This window comes from Polistes dominula, unplaced genomic scaffold (genome assembly GCF_049000335.1).
Source record: "Polistes dominula isolate Pdom_NZ unplaced genomic scaffold, Pdom_raw_medaka contig_49, whole genome shotgun sequence".
In the NCBI taxonomy this organism is placed as follows: domain Eukaryota; kingdom Metazoa; phylum Arthropoda; class Insecta; order Hymenoptera; family Vespidae; genus Polistes; species Polistes dominula.
The window spans coordinates 4,084,896-4,104,979 of NW_028300914.1; the positions used below are offsets into that span (position 1 = coordinate 4,084,896).

The 20,084-nt window shown below is 29.3% G+C and overlaps 1 protein-coding gene across 3 annotated transcripts in view; it reads right to left on the minus strand.

Moving 5' to 3' along the window:
• Positions 1–12,158: 12,158 nt before the first annotated feature.
• The window catches only part of LOC107069043 (zwei Ig domain protein zig-8), a 53,925-nt gene continuing 45,999 nt past the window's right edge, over positions 12,159–20,084 (minus strand). For all 3 annotated transcript variants that reach the window (XM_089169975.1, XM_015325974.2, XM_015325975.2), the window contains one exon: positions 12,159–17,701. In XM_089169975.1, the coding sequence (XP_089026101.1) occupies positions 17,601–17,701 (101 nt within the window). In that variant the 3' untranslated portion in view covers positions 12,159–17,600. The remainder of the gene's footprint in view (positions 17,702–20,084) is intronic.

The window sequence follows — 20,084 nt, forward strand, 5'->3', positions numbered from 1 at the left end:
TATCATAGTATAATCCACTTTCTTCGCGGTAAACTTTTAAACGACCAAGTAGAAGTACCGAAATGTCGACACAGAGTTTCAGGACAATGTTTTTCTTTGCTTATTCCAAAAGGAAATTATTATTGGTCTAAGGTTAAATATATTCCTATGGTGTTTCTCTCATTCTCCAGAGATTTCAAATTTCATTAAATTTTACTAAGATATTATATTATGCATAGTTCATAATTATATCAATTTTTTTTAACTCAATTCTTTTTGATAAAATTATGAAAATGTAAAATATATTCGACTCGATCATATAGAAAATGATTATTGTTATTTCAAAATCCCTCTTTTAAAAGGTCAGTTTCTATAGACATGAGATAGCAAAAAACTACGGTCGTTCTCGAGATAACATACGAATGCAAACGAGCGTATTTGCGATATTTGAAAAGGGTAACGGCCTAGGAGAATACGAAGAAATTCCGATGGGGGAGAAGTGAAATTCAATTACGCGCTGGAAAGAACACGACGCATGTATTCATTCGTACGAATTGTCCCAAATCGAATTTTCACTGTCCTCAACTAAACAGAAACGTAGAAAAAAAAATGCATGAAAGAAAAAGCAGAAATTATGATAAGGGTAACGAATCCCAGATTAGTATACATACACATCTTCATTATTTTCTTTTTTTTTTTATAATACAAAAACCATTCAATAAAATTGATTCGAACTTTCTTTTTATTTTTAGAAAAAAATTTTCCGACAAATGTGATCAACGATATTTCTGTTTCTAATGTTTTTCATTGATAAATTTATTTTATTAATTGATTAAATGTTTCAAAATTTTAATTTCTTTTTTGTTTTCTGAAAAGATTTCTTGATAAATAATATCATGGTTTTCTTTTGTTCTTTATTTTTGTTTCTTGGTATAGAAAAATGATCGAACAAATATGAAAAATGTGTGGTATATGTGATATGTGAAGAGAAAAGCAAGCGTAGAAACGAAAATTGCTTTTATTTCACATCCGTTGTCGTCACAGCTGCTGTTTAATTAAACGCTAAGTCAAGTGTTTAATTGAGGCTTACGTGGTGCAAGCTATACAATATTACCTAGGTACGCCTTAATTAATAACGCAGATAAAGCAAATTCGCTCCGAGCTATTTCAACGAGTTGCACCGTAATCCATGTATTATGGTCTTTAATACGATATGGGGAAAACATTAAAAATTTTTATATTTTGTTTTCAGACTATTTTTTACGATCTTTGTTTATTGTTCAATTTTTCTTTTATTTTTCTTAATTTTTTACATAACAAGTAAATAATACACAAATATCTCTACATGTGAGATTTATTTTCATTATTTAATCATTAAAATATTAATAAAGCTCTTTAAAATGTTTTTCTTTTATTTTTTGAGTTATAGGTATGTGAGAATTTTTATGTATTTTTTAATTTATTTATTTTTTATTATTTAATAAGGCCTTTTAAAAAGTTTAATAAGGTATAAGGAAATATAGGATAAAATCGTATTTATAATCGTATAAATTAAATAATTAATACTTGTAGTTATGACATATTTTTAACGTCGTAATTATTAACAAAAATATTGCAGTAATTATCTTTTTGTTATTCGTAGTCTTTCGTCATAAATTTTTAACACAAAACATACTCGTTGTTATTTCCAAATCAAAACCATACAAATGCACCCCTGTTTGTTCTTTTATTTCTTATATATATAATACTAATCATCCCCCTCTAACACCTTTCGTCATTTTCCGTAACGTCTTTCTCAAACTTTCTCGATCATTCTCGAACATAATACATCAAGATTATTCTTTTACTTCCGCTAGGGAATATTCGAGATAAATCCACACATTAGGGGATACACTCAAGTGGTATCGTCTTACAAATAAAACACATGCGTTCCCGTCTAGAGAAACGGTCTTGTTCATCCTACTATAAATTCTTACTTACTCATACTCATATTACTATAATGAGATAAATAAAATATAACAATTCTTTAGCGATACTTATAAGAAAATATTTCTAGAAATATCGGTGCACACACACATACTTCTAATACTAACAACCACATCTCGTTATTTACGTCTTATGTTTCTTTTCGTTCATATGGAACAGGAAACATTGCCTTTCTTTTAATTCTCGAATTTTTTTCTCATCCTCACAGGTATAATAACAGCAATGATATATTAATTAACAATTATTTTTATACTTTAATACACCTTACTTACATTACGGGAAAATTTTACCCTCGAAGTCATCATTGCGCATGAGCATAAAATAATTACTATAAAATGAAAAAAAAAAGTTAAAATTAGAATATTATAATCTTAAATTTTCTCTTATATCATTTAAAATTATTATTTAATTTAATTTATTAATTATTATTTATTATTTTTTATATTATTTTTCTTTAATTTTCTAACAGGAATGTTATTACTGTTGCACAGATGCAAAACATTCTAAAAGTCATATAAACAACATTGTATAAAAGTATTTTAATAGAAATTTATGCAGAATGTTCAAAATATATATCTTTCATTTATTATTTTATATTTAGAGAAAAGTTTCCAGCACATCTGTGATTTACATTTATATTAATTTGCAATAACGACAGATTGTATAACATTTAAAAATAAACTTAATGAAACTTAAAGAAACTAATTGCAAGAGAAACATTTTGTCACTTCAAATCTACCAAAAAGTAATAGGAGGGTTAAATTTGTAAACTTCTCGAGCTTTATAAATTTATGTTCGCGAATCGCATTCGAATTAAAAGTCTACCAAGATCTCGTTAGGAAAAAGAAAAGAAAAGTAGGCAAAAAAAAATGGAGTGAAAGAGCAATATCGTGCAATCGGTATTTTTCGATTATCGTCGAAAGTATGTGCCTCTCGAATTCCGTGCGATCGTTTTCAAGAAAAAAAAAAACAATAAAAAAAAATTAAAAAAAAATAAAAAAAAAACGTAAGACAGAGAAAACGCTTTCTCCTTCCTTGTAAGTTTTCCACGTATGCGAACGAATCCAAGATATTTCGTTTGTTTCGAACGAGGACGCTAGATGCGTCGTGAATGTAAGTACCGATCGATCGAGCTGGTGGTTGGTGACTCATTCTATTTGTGTGTGTGTGTGTGTGTGTGTGTCATTTTATTTTTTTATTTTTGCTGTACCAGTTTACATGCATACGTGTGCTTTTACTATCTAAAAAATATTCCTAGGTAATACAATATCTCCTATATTCATCCTTTCGCTTCCCAACCTTGTACAAATATGCACCCACCAAAATTATTTTTATTTATATATTCAATATCTCGTAACAATTAATAGTAAATATTTTTAAAACTTAGTGTGGTCAGTTTTCGAACATATTTAAATATAAATAATTGTTTTGATAATAAATTGAATTTATTAGTATGTTATTCACTTGATACTCCCTCTTTTTGTATATAAATATTTTTATTGTTAATAGTATTAATCTATTTGAAATATCGATAAATTATTCCGTAAAAACACAACTGTGTGACCACAGTTTTATTAAACAATATATTCTTGACCACTCATGTATTTCCAATTAAATACCAAAACTATGTTTTATAAATAATGACTATTTATTTCAAAGACAGATTGAAAAAAAAATGAAAGAAAAAAATGTAGAAAAAATAAATACTGACCCAATAAATAGCAGCATACCTAAAAGATTAAATTTACAGCACGATAAAGGGCTAGACGATATAAAGGAAGGCATCGATAAAGGCGTTAACAAAAGGATTCTGCGCTGTTGAGGACTCTCTTTCTCTTTCTCTTTCTCTTTCTCTTTCTCTTTCTCTTTCTCTTTCTCTTTCTCTTTCTATATATATATAGATATATATATATATATATATATATATATATATATATATATATATATATCTTTTTTTTCGTCTTTTTTCCAAGACCATATCTCTCCCCTTTCTACTCTCCTCCTCCTCCCCCCATCCCTTATTCCTTTTCTTTCTCTTTCTCTATCTGTACACATACTCGAGCAAGAGTTTTGTGATTTACGCGTGCATTATTATTTTCGTGTATGTACATGGACACTCAAGCATATGTACACACGTGTTGGGTATGGTCTCGTGTGTAGACGACACCGCAAAATTATGGCGCCGGTAAAGCAGCCAGCAACGGGACATCTACGACGACGACAACTACGACGACTACGACGACGACTACGACGACGACTACGACGACGAGGAATACGACGACGCCAGCATCGAGTTTCGAATCGTAGTTGGCACAACGGCCGACTGTCAAAACAACGCCATTTCTCACGCTGTTATACGCGGCCCATTTAAGAGCTTGCTTTGAACAATCACAATCCTACTCTTTCAAAAGGGAACGTCAAAGGGGAGTTAAGTTTTTTGAGAATAGAAACGTGTGTTTGTCTGTACGTGTGTGCTTGCTCTCTTTCTTTCTCTCTCTCTCTATCTCTCTTTCTCTCTCTCTCTCTCTCTCTCTCACTTTCCTTGTCCGATGAATAATTTTTTTCATTCATTTTTTTTTATTTCAAATTGTTTATACAAATTATTCTGATTTGGACTCTTTTCTTCACTTTGAATTTTGTATACAATTTCGAATTTTTCGTTTTTATTATTTTTTTTTATTTTCAATGTTATAGCAAAAGAATGCAAATTAATTAGGTTAATTCGTTCGATATCAATTGATTTATGTTCATTGATTTTTTGTAATGGAAAAAATTAGCGTGAATTTGTAAATAAAAATTTTCCGTTTTGCGATCAATTTATTGTGGAAAAATTAATTTATTGTTTAACTTTTGTTGTCGTCATTATGCGTTTCAATAAACATTTGGTCGATATATTTGATGGACATATCAATTTCATCGTTTTAAAAATGTAGTATATAAAATGTTTTAAATAAATATAGTATTTTATATTTGTAATTTTGTTTCAAAATTCATATCCAGGAATTAATATTTTAAAAATATATCGTATAATTTTATTTCAATAAAAATAGGATAGAGAACAAACATTATAAAACAACTTCAGATCTCATAAAGCAATCTCCTATCAACAGAACTTAAAAATCAAAACTTTCGAAAACTTTCAAAAATAAAAGAAAATCTTTTTTTCTAAAGTTCAAGAACCTATTTTTTGAAGAAAACTCAGAATAGACTTAAGCTTAAGTCATTTCTTAAGTATTATAGCTTTTAATCCTTTATTTAAGTTCGCAAGTCAAAAGACGACCGTATCGATTGCACCCCTTTTTTCAGTTTTACTCGCATTAGTCACCAAACGACACTGAGAATTATTCATTGAAAACAATGACGTAATAAAAAAGAAGCCCCTTTCTCAACGCTTGAATTTCGCATTTCTTACGAGCCGGTGATTCGTGTTTTAACGTAATTTGTACGAGCTTGCGATAACGAAATAGTTGTAATAGTCAAAATAAGGAAGGAAATTCCAGAACGTTTCTTTCTTAGCACATTGTTTACGCATCGAGTAACAATTTTCTTACGCTTCGATTAACTAAATTGATGATTTTCTTTAGCAAGTTAACAGTGTAGCTTACATGAAAAAATAATGAAATGATTTTTTTATGGAATTAGGTAATGATTTGGTAAATAATTAAATACTTCGTTGTAATATATTTAGATCAATTTATTTCACGTTTCAATACATAATTACCGATTCGTCTCATTAAACATTGACGTGATCTATTTAATCGTCTATTTAATCATCTATTTTAGAAATCAAACATATTAATGATTAAAATAATATATCAAAATACATGAAATTAATTGGAGATATAGAAATGTTAACAAAATGATCTGTCATGATGTTGTAACACGTTGGAAAAGTTTCGACAAATTTATAATCATGTGTTAATTTGTAATTACCAAATTCGTTTGATTAAATACTAACACGATCTACTTGACCATTCATTTTATACAAATCAATTGTATTTATACTAAAAATTATTTATCAGATTTTATTTAACTTGATTATACTAATTAACACTCGTGTAAAATACTGGCCAAATGTTCTCTCTATATAATTGGAATAGCATTAAAAAGGTATGTCGAATTATACGTTGATACGTTCTACTTGATTATCCGCAAAAGTATCGTATTTATATTATAAATACTATCAAACTTCATCAAATTAAATTGCAATTGAAAAATGTACTTTAAAAAAGAATATTTAATTATCTTACAATAAATTGAAAATAGATAAAATTGTTAATGATTATTAGAGAAGATTTGTCCAATCAAATACTGACACGATCATCTACTTGATCGTCTCTTTTGTCAACTCGTAGTTGTAGAGCTCTTCTTCGTCGGTGCACTTCAGCACTATCGAGCATGCCAAGTACGGTTAATCACTGTCCTCGTAATTATCGCCTTGCTGGAAGTGCCTGTACCGATTAAATGTCCTATCCGTTACGATTCGACCAAATCCATCCATAATCGTCGTAGTTTCTTTATGTACGAAATCCTGAACGATCGAGTAAGCATGAGATATCGATAAAGTTAATCGCTGGAACGTATCGCGAGCTTACAAATCAATCTATTTGCACGATCGTTCGATGTATACAAGCTTTCCATCGAGCGAGTTTAATCGAACGTTGGCCTGTTTTAAAGCGATATTTTCCGAGAAAAAGAGAGAAAGAGAATGGAATTCTCTACCTATCGTCGTCGTTTCGAGGAGAAACGTTATTGACGATTTGTTCGTTGCCATTCGTTACATTCTATTATACCCATTTCCTTTCTATTATATGTTACGAAATATTCTTGCGAATTTTGAACTATCTTTTAGGCCTTCAACGCATACCCTAACGTTTATTTTTAATCCTGATTAAAAAATTAATTTTAATAAATGTATTAATAGAAAAATGAATTAACCACGTGTAATCATAGGAATAACTTTTGTATTTTATTATTAATTAAAAAAGGTAGAAAGGTAGAAATAAATTCAAATCCTTTTGAAAAGTAAAATTGTTACAACGAATTTTTAATAACTTTTATTTATCATAAAATAATTCTTGATTGTATAATAATGAGAAAAGATTAAAATTTCAAGAAAATGTATTGTTTCTAAAAGAATTTTTTTCATAGTATAAATTATATATTTTGTTATTGACAAAAATTTTGTTGATTCGTTGAAAGGATCAGGAAGATCGTGAAAAGAATTAAAATAATAATTTTCTTTTTTGAGTTAAATCCGATGTGAATTTTTTGGCATCGTGTTTGAAAAGGGGAACAACTAGTAGAGGAAAAGTTTTCTACGTCAAAAAGTATGTGTATCAATCGTTCGGAACCGTCTCACAGAGTTGGAGATAACACCGCGTAACTCGGATATGTTCGACCCGCTTTCGAAAGGTTAGATCGATGAACTCTTCGAACTTATCGAGGAAGAGTTTGATTCCACGTTTTACAAAAGAACGGTACAGCTCGTTTATCCGTGTCAACGTTACATACGAACGTCTATTTGTATTAACTGAATCTTACATACAACTTAATATCAAATATATCACGATCCTTTTTAAATTTCAACATTTTAAAATTTTAAAATTCAACATTTAACACATAAGAATTTTTTTTTTCATTTTAAACTAAAATTATAATGGTAAAATTTTAAATATTACTTTATTCCTGTCTAGAAATTTTTTTTATTTTACATTTGAGTTATTAAAAAATTGATTATGAAAGACATAAATTAACTTAAAAAATTGTTTGTATTCTTAGGTGTTGATAAATTTATTTTGCCTGTTTTTTGTACTTTTTACTTTTTAATTAGAATTTAACGAATTTAACAATTTCCAAATTCTTTAGCAAAAACTTATGATAAATAATTAAAAATTCCACGAAAATATGTTATCTCCTGGTAAAAGAACGTCTCATTATCCTGAAGCATCTGTCAAACTACACGAGTTGCTTATATCATGTAGGAAAAGTAAAGGGTTATTGGATATCGATGTTCCAAGACTCGTTAGGAGTCAGCTTAAGGAGTTTAATCGTCGTTTCTCTCGTCTCTAGAAACTTTCGGATTGTGAACTCGGCTATCGTTTTCCATGATTATATACGTTTCATGTGTTTGTGTGTACGTTCCTGCTTATATGTTCCTTGGTTACTATACTTAGCAAACCTTGCCATTGGTGTAGTAATAATTGCGATAGTAGTAGTGAAGAAATATTAATAATAGGAGTAGTAGTATTAATAGTAATAGTAGTAGTAGTGGTTGTGGTGGTGACTGTACTTCAGTAACGTCCGGGATGATTAAAGTTTCGCTACGATGCGTTTGCTTGGATGATATATTGAGAATACGCGACTAGACGAGGAACGTTGTTGTTACGTGCGGTTAGGTGATTTGTCGTTTCAGGATTCGTCGGAGCTAATCGCTTTTCTCATCCCTTTTGAAAGATTCACTTTCAGATTTTACCTTTAAAACGTTTTCGGTCAGTTTATTTATTACAATCGAGATTAACAACCGTATATACCTATTTCAGATTTCTATTCTTAGATAATTATGCAATTTATGTGAATGGTATTAAAACTATTAGACATAATAGAAATTAATTAAATATATTTGTTACAAATTGAATATTTATTTAGAAAGTAATGACGTACATTTGTTATTTTTCTCGAAATAGTTCTATGCTAAAAAATTATTCAACACTGGGAAAGAAATTAAAATCGGTAAACCTAATATTAGAAGAAAAACAATTTACTCGTGTTATAAAAGAGAGTCTTAAGATCTTTCGAAATGAATACCTTTTATAGAGCACGCGAGTACGTTTAGGTTAATGCACCGGAAGATTTGAAAGCCATAGTCCTTTTGCTAAGAGCCTAATAATCGTCTAACGAAAGTGTTCTATTAAAAGCGTCATTACCACGGGTGCAACTACTACTTTCATGCAAGTCCATTTGGTCGAATCTTCTATGATAAGAACGTGCTTAAATGTGCTTAAAGAGAAAAGGAAAAAGAACAAAACAAAAAATAAAAATAGAAAAATAAGAAACATACTAGGAACATCTTTTTACTGCAATATGCATATTCCAAAGTCTCATATAACGAGAGTTATGTATATTTGTACATAATTAAACGATAAACTCGGTATCACTGAGATTTAACAAGCGTACACGTTATTAATTAACATACATATGTTAAATAAGAAAGAAATAATGTTTTTCACAAAAGAAAACGTTATCTTCAAAATGTTGGCCAATAAATATAGGAGACAGAATTTACGAATATTTTGTATAAACTTTATCATTTATATGACTTGTATTAAGGTTTTTAGTTAGAAATAGAAAGAAAGAGAAAAAGAGAGAAAGAGAGAGAGAGAGAGAGAGGAAGATAGAACGTTAACGATTTACATATTTACTCCAATACGACTATGACATATACCGCATTAGCATCCAACCGTGTAATAGATACCATCCAATCTTGTAGACAAGAAAGGGTAAATATATAGGAAGGGATATGCACCAACTAACTAGCTCAATGTGTATACCATCTTTTGCGTTTTATCTTATCCGAGAAAAAGATACCTTTAATGAGAAAAAAAAATAAAAAAGAGGAAAGAGAGAGAGAGAGAGAGAGAGAGACATGAATAAAAAAAGGGATGAAAAAAAAATTAGACGAGCAAAGAGAAAAGAGCAACGCATAAAAAGTGGTAGTAGACGGAGGTGGTAGAGAAATTGTGGTACGAAATAAATCTTCTAGGATGGCACCACTGTTCTCTGTTCTCCTAGGTGATCTAAAGCTCTCAGGATAGATCCTTTTTTTTCTTCTTTTTCTTCTCTCATTCACTCACTCTCTCTCTCTCTCTCTCTTTCTTTTTGTCCTTTTATTTTATTTCTTTCTTTTTTCCAAGGATGAATCGTTGCACGTTTGCACGCGTGGTGGTTATTCGTTGTTGAAGAAATTCAAGGATCTATGGTGTCAAGAAAGGGTTAATGGAAACAACGTATCTATAACAGGTCTAACAGTAACATCGACCGTTATTACCAAAGACCAAAAACCCCTTCCATATACCTTTACCCACCCACCAAACTTACCCCTCAGCTCTTAGACAGCACGGTTCAGCAAGTATCCTTTTTATTTCTCTTCCACGTTCCGGACCATCTAGTAGAGCCCATAAAACCTTACCTCTATAGCATACATACTTCTTTCTTTCTCTACAGACCACTATATATCCTTCTGTCTTACATACGTGCTGTTTTAGTGACGTTAGTATTCCTCTCTCTCTCTCTCACTCTTTCTTTCTTTTCTACATTACTAAACCCATTCGCCAATCCTCTTCCACCCCTTTTCTAGCTCCTGGTGATCATCTCACATGGGAGCAGTAAAGTCCTATGCCCAAATAGTCGAGTATTCGACGCATGCACAGTTACTGTCGTTACTACAAAATTTGTAGTTAACCTAGAAACTGTAACCTGCATTTTTTTCATCTTCAAAAATTATTATCTCGAGGAGAAAAATATATAAAGAATTATATTAGGACTGTTAATAAGTAAATCAATCAAAGGAAAATGATCTAAACGAATTGTCTTCAAATAAATCACATGGAACCGTGTTTATGCACTCGGATATTCAATGATTGTCTTTTTATTCAGTAATTTTGACAAATAATTTTATATCTTGATTCATTTAGTTACTGTTTTATTTTCTTGACAATTTAAAGAATTGTTTAGAATTATGGAGGAAGTTTGGGTGTGTATTTATATTGTTGAAAGTGTTCTCCTAGTGACATTTAAAATACATCTCAAAACGTTCCACTTACCTTTGTCTCGGTATTACTCTCAACGCAGTTGTCGCCGTTAACGGTGTTTGCCTCAGGCCGTTAGCGAGGTGGTTAGCCTCGTTTTCTTTTTGTTTTGTTTTGTTTTTTCTCTAAGTTCTCCTAACATTTTTCCTAGCTCGAAGTAGTTGGCCACTTGAAGAACACCATTCGACTCTTCTAAACCCTTTCCTTTTCTTCTTTGCATAGGCTTTTATTTGAATTTCTTTAGCAATAGTGTTTTGACGTTATACTCACCTTAGGGGGAAATTTTTGAGATAGGTTGTTTTTTCTTTTTAACAATTTTAAAAATCTTATATGAATTAGAACTCATTCATTTAACGAATTTATTAGATTGAATGGTAAGAGTGTTTTTTTTTCTTCTGTTTTTTTTTTTTTTTTTTAAGCTGCTGTACCTTCATTACATCTTCATTATCCTTTTTAGTTTTATTATTATTATTATTTTCTTTAAATTAATTTGTAAAGTTTTCTCGGCTTTTACTTGCTTTTTATTCTTTTTTTTCTTTTTTGTTTGTCTTCTTTTTCATCTTCTTCGCTCTTTTTAGAAATAAACGAAGCGTTGCATTGCGGACGTTGAAATTTTAAAATCATTCCGAAAACTTCCTACTCGGAGCAAGGTGGTCTCCTGACGGAAGCTTTGAGTTTACACTTAATTTGGAAATAAGCCAAGGATGGAATTCACACATATATACTCATTCGCATACTCACTCATTCACTCTTATTCACTCGTATTCAGGCTAAGATCGTTTCATTTTTTAAAATTTCAATTTTCACTTATTAATTAAAACCGAATTTTCTCTTTTTTTGTATTCAACGAATATTATACAGTTTGTTCATTTTTAAACCGTTCGTTTTCTATTAAAAATATTTTCCGATGAACTACGAACAAATGAATAATTTATTCTCTTTTTTTTATATTTAATTATTTTTATTGTTTTTTTTATTTTTCCTTATACTAAGCTCAATCTTTGTCACAATTTGATAAAATATTTTCATTTCTTTGTTTTAAAATATATTTGGCAAGGTAACAAAAACTACTTTTATTCAAATTTAGTCTTTTAAATTTAGCAAATATTAAAAAGAAATTTTATACGATTTTGGGGAGGGAACTGAGTGAATTAAATAATTTTTTTCTATTTGTCAAATCTATCTATCTGTCTATTTATCTATTTGTTGCAGGATTACCGTCGTTAATCAAAATCGAAAATATCTTTTCCCAAATAGTTTAGAACGATTGGAAAAATTTCGGTTTTTTTTTTTAGATCGGATAATAAAGGTTCTTATAATTAAGATTAATAGATAGTTTTGTTTGAAAGTATCTTGTTGAATAATTATTAGAAAACTCATTTGTAATCGTTTTTAAATGTTTTTATTTAGTAAACCATGTAATGTCATAATATTATGTACAATAATATACCTATCTATTCTAACGATGTCACTGCGATTACGTGTGTCGTTCATTCTCTTTCATTTGTTATCTTTAATCTCTTTTTTCTCTCTCTCTCTCTCACTCTCTCACAATCTCTTTCTCTCTCTTTTTTCTCTCTATTTCTCTCTCTGTTTTATCTAAACTTTTTCTTACGCTAGTTAATTGTTTTTTATTTTTTTTTTATCCTTTTTTTCTTCTTGTATTTTTATTTTTTTACATTTATTTTCACAAGTCTCGCACTTAAAAACCATCGTTTAATTCGTACGGCCTGTCGAGTTTCACTCCATCGTATCTTTCGCAAGTCACCTCGTTTCTTGTATTTCGCAGTAGTTTCATTCGGTTATTTTTTCTTTCATTTCTTATTTTTTTTATTTTCTTTTTGACGTTTGTAACACGCACACGCGAACATTTTTCCTTCTTGCTTTTATAAAATGAAAGAAAGAGAGAATACTACGTACTATTGCAATGCTTGGAATCCGACGATTTTAGAGACGAAAATTGAGAAAGAGAAAAGGTGTAACTAAAAGTGCAAATATAAAGAAAAAAAAAAAGAAAAAGGAAATAGGAAAAGAAAGTACCGCATTTTTTTCCTCCTACATTTCCTAAGAAATGATTTTTGTTCGTACACTTCGACCTTTCATGTTTCGTAAGTTCAAAGGAAAATTGGCAAGTGATAGTTGAAAATGGTTGAGACTGTGATGGAACCGCGAGAAATGGTTCTCTTCAAGATTCTTTGACGAGTTTTACGAAAAGATAAAAGATATAGAAAAGTCACGGTTAGAAATATAAATGGGAACAAGAAAATCTGAAAAAAGAGAAATGAACTTTTCTATGAGGGAAAATAGTATTATTCTCTTTTTTCATAGTTAAAAAAGAAAAGTGCTTTTTTTATTCGTCAAAACATTACTGATATTTTCGAATGAAATACGACAAAAGTTAATTTAAATTATCGGAAAACGTGTTTTTCAACTATGTTTGATATGAAAAACAAAATAATTCGATTTACTCGATTTAAGAAAAATAGGAAAACTAATTTTACATTTAAATATCGTACAATGAGAGAAAGAATTATTTTACACGCGTTTAAAAATATTTTGAAAAATACGAAATTCAATTTTTTTATATTTTTAATAATTGTTTTCAACATTTTTATTCGATCGGATGTAAGTTGTTAAAATTCTGATTTCTTTCTTTTTATTTTTTTATTTTTAAATCGAGTTTGATTAGAAACGAAAAGTAATGATGGGAAAAGAATAGTAAAAAAAAAAGAAATTAAAAAAAGGAAAAATACGTGTAAAATAAACGATTCTAGGAAAGTCTTAAAAGATCAGAAAAGTGATCTTGATATATTAGTCTTCGTCTCTTTCGAGAGGAAGTCGGAAGGATGTCGTTGGTTGGCAAGACAAAGAAGGAAAGACGTCAAGTTAGCAATGGCACGCGTTAGGAGTTGGATCTAGGATGTTGGTAAATGGTAGGAGAGTCTTATCTCTTACACCTAGTTTCCGTTGAAAGAGCAGAAAAATATCTTGAAACTTTGCTCTCTCGTTTTTTCTTCCCCGTTTCTCTCTTTCTTTCTCTATCTTTCTTTCTCTTTCTTTTCGTTTCTCCGGAAACCACCGCAATTATTCTTCCAAGTTTTCTTGGCCCTGGAGGCTCTTTCTCTCTCTCTCTCTCTGTCTCTCTCTTTCTTTCATTTTCATTTTCTTTTCTATTTTACGATCAAGAATGTATAGATATTTAACTTTTCCTTTTCTCCCATTTTCATTGAAAAATAGTTCGACCATCTCTCTTTTCTTTTTTTTTTTCTCTTTTTTTCTTTTTCCTTTTCCTTATTTTATTTTATAACATTTAGAATAATAATAAACAAATGTATTAACACTTTCGTTCACCAATTGTGTAGTTTTTTTTTTTTTTTATCGTTCTTTCTTCAAATTTTTAAAGTATTACGGTAACGAATGTCATTTTTTGTTAACTAACATTTATTACAACAAATTTTTGTCGTTTATGGATAAAATTTATAAGAATTAATAAACTAATATTTTACTTAAGAGTAGCTTGTTTTGTGTTTACGAAATTTATTTTAATTTATGAATAAAAAATTTAATTTACTTTACCCAATTTAATTTACGAATAAAAAAACAACTTATCCAAAATAGTTACTTGACAATTATAAATTATACATTTTAAAAAAAATTTTTTTTTAAGTTATACATCTATCAAATATTTAAAGAATCATTTATACAACAATTGTTCCCCCTACAAAATTGATCGTGTTCACGAAAGTGTTAAAAGAAGAGAGAGAGACAAATATCTTTTAGGGAAGTGTGGTGGTGGGGGGTGGGCGTTAGGGAGTAGAAGTATAAAAGCAAATATTTATAAGTTAAATTCATCTCTCGGCATCGATTAGGAACGTTAACATGGTCGATTCAAACACGCGATACTACACACGTTAGGTAAGTACACATACATACATATAGGACGCTTGTCGTTTACATCTGTCGACGACGAGCGTGTTTACATCAATGAACTAAAGCCGCTCCGAGCCGAACCGTCGACGAGTCAACGTTAACGTCCGTCCAACCACCGTTATTTAGCTCTTTGCGTCCAACCTATACATATCATATACATATATACATACACATACATGTACATATACATACATACGTTACACACTATCATGTAACAGATATACCAAAATCGTTCTCCGACCAATAGTGAAAATTTACATTAGCACATCGAACAACCAACCGGTCATGATGATTGAACCAAAAACAAAATTTTCTATACGATTAAACGCATTATATTACTCTCTTTACCCTGTTCACATACTTAACGTCGTATTATGAAGAATGATTGATCAATAATTATTAATAATGTTCTTTCTACTCGATACAAATGCTTTTTTTTTCTTTTTCAATTTTTCCATGATATTTCAAAACGAAATTTAAATACGATTGACGATTCAAATATGAATTCTACCTTTTTGTTGTTTTTTTTTTCTTTATTATTTTTTAATTTGAACATTATGCAAGATGATGATTAAATATTGACGTAGATTTTTAGATATCTTAGGCGTGATATATCATAAGATTTATAAATAAATTTGAGTACTTTCTTGAGAAATTGATGAGAAAGATAGAGTAAGAGGAAAGAGAGAGAGAGAGAGAGAGAGAGAGAGAGAGAAAGTAGATCGATGCATATTATATTACTCAACAACACGTAAGTATAAAAAAGGGGTAAAAAAAGATACTACGACGTTGCTTGCGTTTGTTTTCCTCCTTGACATTTATTATAATATCTCATTGTTTGTTGTCTCGAGTACAATTTTTTTTATTTTTTCATTATCCTCCCAACTTTGTTTCGTATGTTTTATTTCTTTTTTTAATTCGTACGATTTTTGTCAGCGAATTTGAGTTGATTTTTCTCTCTCTACTCATAAAATAATTTGAAAAAGTTTTACACATTTTTGAAGTCAAATGAAAAGAAGGTTTGAGGGAGGGACAGGGGGAGGGAGTATAATGGTAGAAAGGTAACACTTTTATATCCGTTAATCGACAGAAACGTATCCGTTTACGCGGACTCGCTTTGACGCATTCATATCGTTCATTAAGCTTCGTGTCACGCGTTAACTCGTTGCACGGAATGGCAAATACTCGTAAATTCAACAAAACGATTATTCGAACGTTTATTCGTTGTCGTAAACGAAGAGAGAGAGAAAGAAAAAAAAAGAGAGAGAAAGAAAAAAAAAGAGAGAGAAAGAGAGAGACAGAAAGAGATAGAGAGAGAGAGAGAGAGAGAGAGAGAGAGAGGAAGAGTTAGTCACACAGTGTGTGTGTGTGTGTGTGTGTGTGTGTGTGTGTGTGTGTGTGTACTTGAGAGCGTGTGTAATGCTTGTATGTGTTTTGGAATTGAATCGAAAAACGATTGTACCGTTTCTTCTATTTCTTTATCAATTTCGTTCCCTAGTAAATCATTGAATTTAATCCGGCGTGTGTGTGCCGTTAATTAACGCTACCAAATTACAGGATCCGTTAATTAATAATAATTATCTCCTGTAGAGGAGTTTTGACGAAGAGAGTAACGCGGTTCAACGCAAACAGATCGTTTTAATATATTATACATATATATGTGTATATGTATATCGGTACTTATACATATACATATATATATAAATATATATACATACATACACACACACACACTCCTTTATAATTGGATCTCTTCGTTGACCTTACAAATACCTTTACACGCCGATTTATTTTCGAGTTTTCGTGTCAACGATACACAATGGATTTTCCCCGTATATAGACACAATTTTCATACCACTTTCGACAACGACGAGTTAATTAACACCCTACGAATAATTTAGGTATTATTATTTTTTTTCACCTATAGGAAACCATTCAAATAATAATAATAATAATAATAATAATAATAATAATAATAATAATAATAATAATAATGATAATATTAGGTGTAGAAACTAAATCGGTACTTATTCCAAAACAAAAAGAAAAATATACGAATTTTGGAATTTTGTTTACTAATAGTTTTTTGTTTTGACTAATCAGTGTTTTATAATTGTAAATGTTAAGTACTTATTATAAAATGAGTTGCCAATTATTATTTACATTCAAATCAAAGTTGTAAATAATTTAATATTAAGACACCGAATTCATTTCTACATCTAATTATAATAATAGTAATAATAATAATAATGATTTCGTTTGAGAAGAAATGAAGTTTTCTTTTATAAAAAATTGTTTAATAAATTAATAGTTAATTTAATAATTCATTGTTTGTTTAGTGAATTGCATTGTTTTCTTATCATCCGCATTTCTATGAATTCGATTTGTCGTTTAAAAAATCGATAAAAGAGGAAAACAAAAAATGCGTTCTAACTTTTTCAACGTTTTCTTTCTTGCAATCGGTTTCTCTTTTTTCCACGAGGATTATCCGGATTATAGAAGTTCTCCTCGTTACTTAAAACTGTAACCACGCACGGTCACGATTTTCTAATATTTTATTAGCGTCCTTTAGAGATATCCTTGATAATCGTTCGATTGACTTATTGAAAGATCTTTTCTTCTTTTTCTCTAAGGATTTTTGAAAAAGAACGCGAAAGAGAACGTGTTTCTCTAAATTATTTCTCTTTTTTTCTTTTAAGATTCATAAGAAAAATGATTTTTCGTTTCTTTTCTTTCTTTTTTGTTCGTTTTTCGTTTTGTCATTTTTTTTTTTTCGTTCGTATATATTATAATCGAGATTTTTATTTCAAAATGAGAAACGTACCTCTCGATGGATTTTTTAAACACGATCTAAACGGCATTGCAGCGACATTCGTTAAGGTTACTTTTTAAGTTCGTTTATATCGAGGATATGTACAAAATGATCAGAGACACCAAAAGACAGCTCGAAGATAAAATGGGTCCCGCTGTTCCAGTTTGCATCGCTTCCGGTCGCTCACCTGTAATCAAATTCATGTGATTAATCTCGTTTATATTAATACAAGTTAAGCCGAAATGATTTGCTATAAATAATCTTGAAAAAAAAATTAATTGGTTTATTTTTTATTTAGCTATCACCGAACTTTTGACCCACTGCGTATTAATTGATACTCGATTATTTTATGTTGTTTATTTTCTCAACATTATCCTAGTTTGACGTTAACAATTAATTTTTTATGAAGATACTAATTGATACTTGATCATGTACAAAATAAATATGACTTTACAAATTTTTGTTTTTTTCACCTAACGAAAATCCGATGTAATTTATTTTATATTGGATTTGCTTGTAAAGTTATCTCGATTTTTTTTTACACAGATTTTGTTAATCGCATTTACCGATACATGAACTTAACTCTAATCCTTAAAATCATTTTACGTGAATACATTTACGAATGAATATTTTTTCGGTTATTTCTCTCTCAAAAAAAAAAAAAATAAAGAAAAATAAGCAGATTTTTAAAATTTTGCATAAAAAAATATTAATTTTAATCGTATTTAAAATATGTTTCGAATAATCTGTCATGTTGAAAAGTTGTAATTTTTTAATACGAACACTTCTTAAAACCGGTTTTAAAACAAATTTTATACGAGTAAAAAATTATGTATCCTACTTTTTCTATTGTTTTTTTTTTTTTTTTTTTTTTTTTTAATATAAGTATCAAGTTGTCGTTTTCGTATGTATGAAAGTTTGAAAAGGGTGTTCTAAATCGCGTGACCCTTTAGGTCCGGCATAACTTTAGTACCCTTTTATTTACAATACTCGAGCCATCGCGCTCGTGTCTCTGCTATTTTATGAAAGAAATGGAAAAGCAATTTCCTCACGTTCTTTTCTTGTGTCACGCATAGCTGCCAAATGTGTGTATGTATTTTTACATATGTACATGTATAAAGTATGTACGTTCGTCGTGAACACTACCACATTAAAAACTCTCGTACAATTTTCTAAACTCGTAAACTGGAAGAAACTGTACACCAAACTATAAATCCGTTTCGTTTCTCATTTCTTCTTTATATTTCTTTCTTTCTAGTTTCTTTCATTCAGTACTTTTCAAAGAGTTTAAAAAAGAATATTACACGTGAGCTCTTTTTTTATACGTGTAATGCATACTGCGTAGAAAAATCGTGTTAAAAGAGTTACGACAAAATTGATTTATATAAATAAGTATAAAAACATGTATTTAAACTAATATGAGTTATAACCAAATGCAATTTAAAATAATGAACTGAATTTATTAAATATTTTGTTTATTATAAAAACACACCGAAGAAAATAGTTAAATTTTTGATGAAAGTAGAAACAAAATTGTACTATTTTCCTTTTTTAAATATTCATGATTTTACTAATTAGCTTGAATTTTCACAACCGTTGTAAAAGAAAATAGAATATGTTAATGAAACCTTAACCAAAAAGAAATATAAAGCGAATAGAAATTCAAGTTTAATTATAATAAAAACAATTCGTGGACATAATTGAATAATTTTTAATCGAAAAACGTCCGAAATACAAAAAAATTAATTATATTCTTATTTATATTTCTTTAATAATCTTGAAATTTTGATTAAAAAAAGCCAAAAGAGTTTTTTTTATGATCTTACTTGTACGAGTTTGGAAAAGAAAATTTTCACTTTGTACGCAGTCTTCATCGTATTATCGTTTATGCTTATAAAATGTCTCAGATGTGTATACGAAAGAAGATTATCCCTAGTCGTAAGAAGAATTTCTTCTTTGAGAAAGATTCACAAACACGATGGCGACCTAAAAATATCGTAAAAATGAAATGGATCCTGAGAGTTAGGAGAAAAGGTTCGTAAAAGTTTCTTAATCGATGCAGAGGAAAAAATTTTGGTCGACCGCGAATATGGACGGCTGTGTTGATTCAACTTTTATAACTAAGGATAAAAATAACGATATTAGGATTAACAGGAATAATTCAACGCTATTATTCGTTCAATAAAATCCATTTAAATGAACACTGACCAGTCAATGTTATTCAATAAATGTTATAAGACTAATACTATAGCAATTAGATAAGAAGAAATCCTAAAATTGATTAGAATAAATTTGTTCAGATCTTTTAGACAATTTTTATTAAATTTTATTATTAAAATATATTTTATAGGTTTATTTTTTAAATAATTTTATTTTTAAGTTTTATTCTAATCTTGCGTGTGTCCTAAATTCATAGAATTTAGTTTTGTATTAAATCATCGGCACACAACATTTAGTTTAGGAGTTGACAAAACTTATTTTCCATCTTTTTTCATTGATGACTCATCCACTTATGGGAATTGTCAATAAATTCTTATAACATATCTGCGTTATTCAATATATATATCATC